At 38.1% G+C, this 3516-nt stretch overlaps 1 protein-coding gene across 1 annotated transcript in view; it reads left to right on the forward strand.

The window, feature by feature from the left end:
* LOC106879793 (leucine-rich repeat-containing protein 40) overlaps positions 1-3516 on the forward strand; it is a gene marked incomplete at its 5' end in the record, with an annotated part of 16977 nt that overhangs the window by 7302 nt on the left and 6159 nt on the right. Inside the window, 2 exons of the mRNA XM_052974892.1 lie at positions 218-390; positions 2820-2978. Of these exons, the coding sequence (XP_052830852.1) occupies positions 218-390; positions 2820-2978 (332 nt within the window). The remainder of the gene's footprint in view (positions 1-217; positions 391-2819; positions 2979-3516) is intronic.

A 3516-nucleotide genomic window follows, 5' to 3' on the forward strand; every position in this document is an offset into this window, starting at 1 on the left:
AGGATTAATTCAAAACAATGTGAATAAATAATCGTTACATTTGAGAAACTAATTTAAACGCTAATTGGGTTAAACAAATGTATGTCAAATTTGAAAATGAAAATCAAAATAGAAAATTTGCATTTTTAATAAAAATGTTAGAAATTTTTTGAAAAAAAAAATATCTTTTTGTTTTGAAATTTGTGTTGGTTTTTTTTTTGTTTTTCTTTTTAATTAGGAATTGCATTTGGGTTTCAATTATATCACTGAGCTTAGCAAGGAACACTTAGCTCCACTGGGTCAAATCACTTTGATGGATCTCCGTGACAACAAACTGAAAGAAATCCCAGCAGAGATAACACTTCTTGCCAATCTACAGAGACTTGATCTCACTAACAATAGCCTACAAGGGTAACGGCCTCTTCTTTTTTTTTTCTCTCTCTAATACTTCATATTTTATTAAATCATTTATTACAATCCAATCTGTCCATTCTTTTATATGACTCTTTGTTCGTCTGTCTGTCTACCTGTTAATTTATTCTGCCTGTTGTGTCCACCTATTCATTTCATCTGTCTGCCAAATTCATCTACCTACTTCTGTATCTATAATTCTGTATTTCTATATGCTTGTCTACCTATTGGTCTGTCTGCATGTCTGTTCATCTACATGTCTGTCCATCTGCATGTCTGTCCAGTCCACCTACATGTCTGTCCAGTCCACCTACATGTCTGTCCAGTCCACCTACATGTCTGTCCATCTACATGTCTGTCCATCTACATGTCTGTCCATCTACATGTCTGTCCACCTACATGTCTGTCCACCTACAGGTCTGTCCATCTACATGTCTCTCCGTCTACATGTCTCTCCGTCTACATGTCTCTCCGTCTACATGTCTCTCCGTCTACATGTCTGCCCATCTACATGTCTCTCCATCTACATGTTTGTCTGCCCAGTCTCTCTCTTCATTCTGTTTTTCTTTGGAGTCCACCTATCACATCTGTCCAATCTTTCATTTATTTGTCTGTCTGTCTACCAATTAATTTAATCTTCCTGTTGTGTCCATCTATTAGTCTACCAAGATCTATCTACTTCTATGCCTAACCATATTTCTTTCTATCTACTTCCATATCTGTCTGTGTCTCTCTGCCCAGTCTCTCTGTTCATCCTGTTTTCTATGGAGTCCATCTATCCATCTGTTCCAGCTGTCATTTGTGCCTCTTTCCATCTCTTCCTGAAGTTCATCTTCTATGCCTAACCATATTTCTATCTATCTACTTCTATATCTATCTACATATCTCTCTATCCAATCTTCTTCGCTGCTCCTTTTATTTCTCTACGGAGTTCATTGATCTGCTGTCGTCATGACTGTTCACTTGCCCAAGATGCTGACTGAACCTGGAACCATAGGATTGGAAAACAAGCTTCTTACTGTACAACCATGCCTGCACCTATATGCATATGTAGAAATATAACAAAGTGGGGCTGATTCCTCAGCCTTGTATCCATGGACAATTAAGATGGACGGAGTCAACCAGTGTCTCTGGAAAAACTGACAAAAATGGGATCAGTCGTCTGCCATTGTGCCTTTGGAGAATTGACAAAAATGGGCAAAATCATTTACCATTTTGATGCTAGAAAATTAACAGAATGTGCCTTTGTGTCTGTGGGAAATTGTGGAGGAGTTGAATCACCATCCATTGTATTCTGGGAAATTCACAAAAGGGGGTGAATTGTATACCATTGTAGCTGTGGAAAATTTCATAAAAGTAGGACTGAATCAGCTGTCATTTTAGATCTCTGGGAAATTTACTAAAAGAGTTGATTTACCCAGCATTTTATATGTAAAAATAAAAGTCAGGAAGTGGAGCAGGGTTGAAACTGGGAAAGAAGCTAGATACTCAATCATTAACCTCTTTCATCATCATCATCATCATCATATGCCCATTTTCCATGCTAGCAATGCTTGGACGGTTTGACTGAAAACTGGTAAGCTGTGGAGCCGCACCAGGTTCCAATCTAATTTGGCATGGTTTCTACAGCTAGATGCCCTTTCTAATGCCAACCATCCTAGAGTGTAATGGGTCCTTTTTACGTGCCACCACCACAGGTGCCAGTTACAAAACACCAGCATCAGCCACAATTACAATCTCACTTGGCTTGACAGGTCTTCTCAAGCATAGCGTATTTCCAAAGGTCTCAGTCACTTGTCACTGTCCCCGTGAGGCCCAAAGTTTGAAGGGTGCTTGAAAACTTAAAAATTGCTGATTTGACTACAGTTAAGGTTGGAGTGAACAAAGAAGGACTTTTGTTGTTATCAACTGTAGCATGATAATGATGGTTCTTTTTTTTAAATCATTTTTCTAAGCATGGCTATAGGCACAGGTGTGGCTGCGTGGATAAGAAGCTTCTTTCCTGACCGTTTGGTGTTAGGGTTCAGTCCCACTGCACAGCACCTTGGACAAGTGTCTTCTATTTATAACCTAGGTCTACCAAAGCCTTGTCGATGGATTTGGTAGATGGAAGCTGAGAGAAACCCATCATGTGTGTGTTTGCTTGTGTTTGTCTGTCCTCCACCACTGCTTAACAATCAGTGTTGGTTTGATTATATCCTTGTAACTTAGCAGTTTGGCAAAAAAATATAATCCAATAAAGTTCCAGTTTTCAAAAAAAAAAAACGGTCAGTACTGGGGTCAATTTGTCCAATTAAACCATTCACAGCAGTGCCCCAGCATGGCCACAATTCAGTGACTGGAACAAGTAAAAGGTATGATTTTTTTTTTTTACCGTTTTCTCCCCCTCCATTCTGTCTTTGAGTTTTTATTGGTTGATGTCTTTGTAGGCTGCCCAATGAAGTCGGTTTAATGGTAAATCTGAGAAATTTGCAGTTTGATGGTAACCCCATTCGAAACATCCGGCGTGACATCATAATGGTGGGTCGAATAATTTTTTTTTTTATTACATTTTACATTTTCTTTGAAAAAAAACAAAAAAACAAGATGCGTTTTTTCAGTTGAGGTACAATTACTGCAAATGAGCAACATATATATTTTTAGACACATAACCATATGGGTGTTTGTTTGTGTGTGTATGTGTGTTATATATGTAAAATGTGGTGGTAGGTGGCCTAGTGGTTAGGGTGTTGCTCTCACGATTGCAAGATCGTTGTTTCAATCCCCAGATTGGCAATGCATTGTTTTCTTGAACAAGTTCTATTCAGTGGGAAATATTGGCTTAGCAGGATGGTATCATTTGAAAGCTACAACAAAGCAAAGAAGCGGGCTGTGATCAGTGGTGTTTAACAAGATCTGATAGTCGGGTCAATTCTGTGATCTATATAAAGCATACATATTTTTATATATGGACACACACACACACTCTTGTATAAATGAAATTGAATAGACACATACATATTGTATCTATATAAATAAAGCATGTGTATATATATATATATATATATCATCATCATCATCATCATCATCGTTTAACGTCCGCTTTCCATGCTAGCATGGGTTGGACGATTTGACTGAGGACTGGTG

This window comes from Octopus bimaculoides, chromosome 19 (genome assembly GCF_001194135.2).
Source record: "Octopus bimaculoides isolate UCB-OBI-ISO-001 chromosome 19, ASM119413v2, whole genome shotgun sequence".
NCBI lineage: Eukaryota > Metazoa > Mollusca > Cephalopoda > Octopoda > Octopodidae > Octopus > Octopus bimaculoides.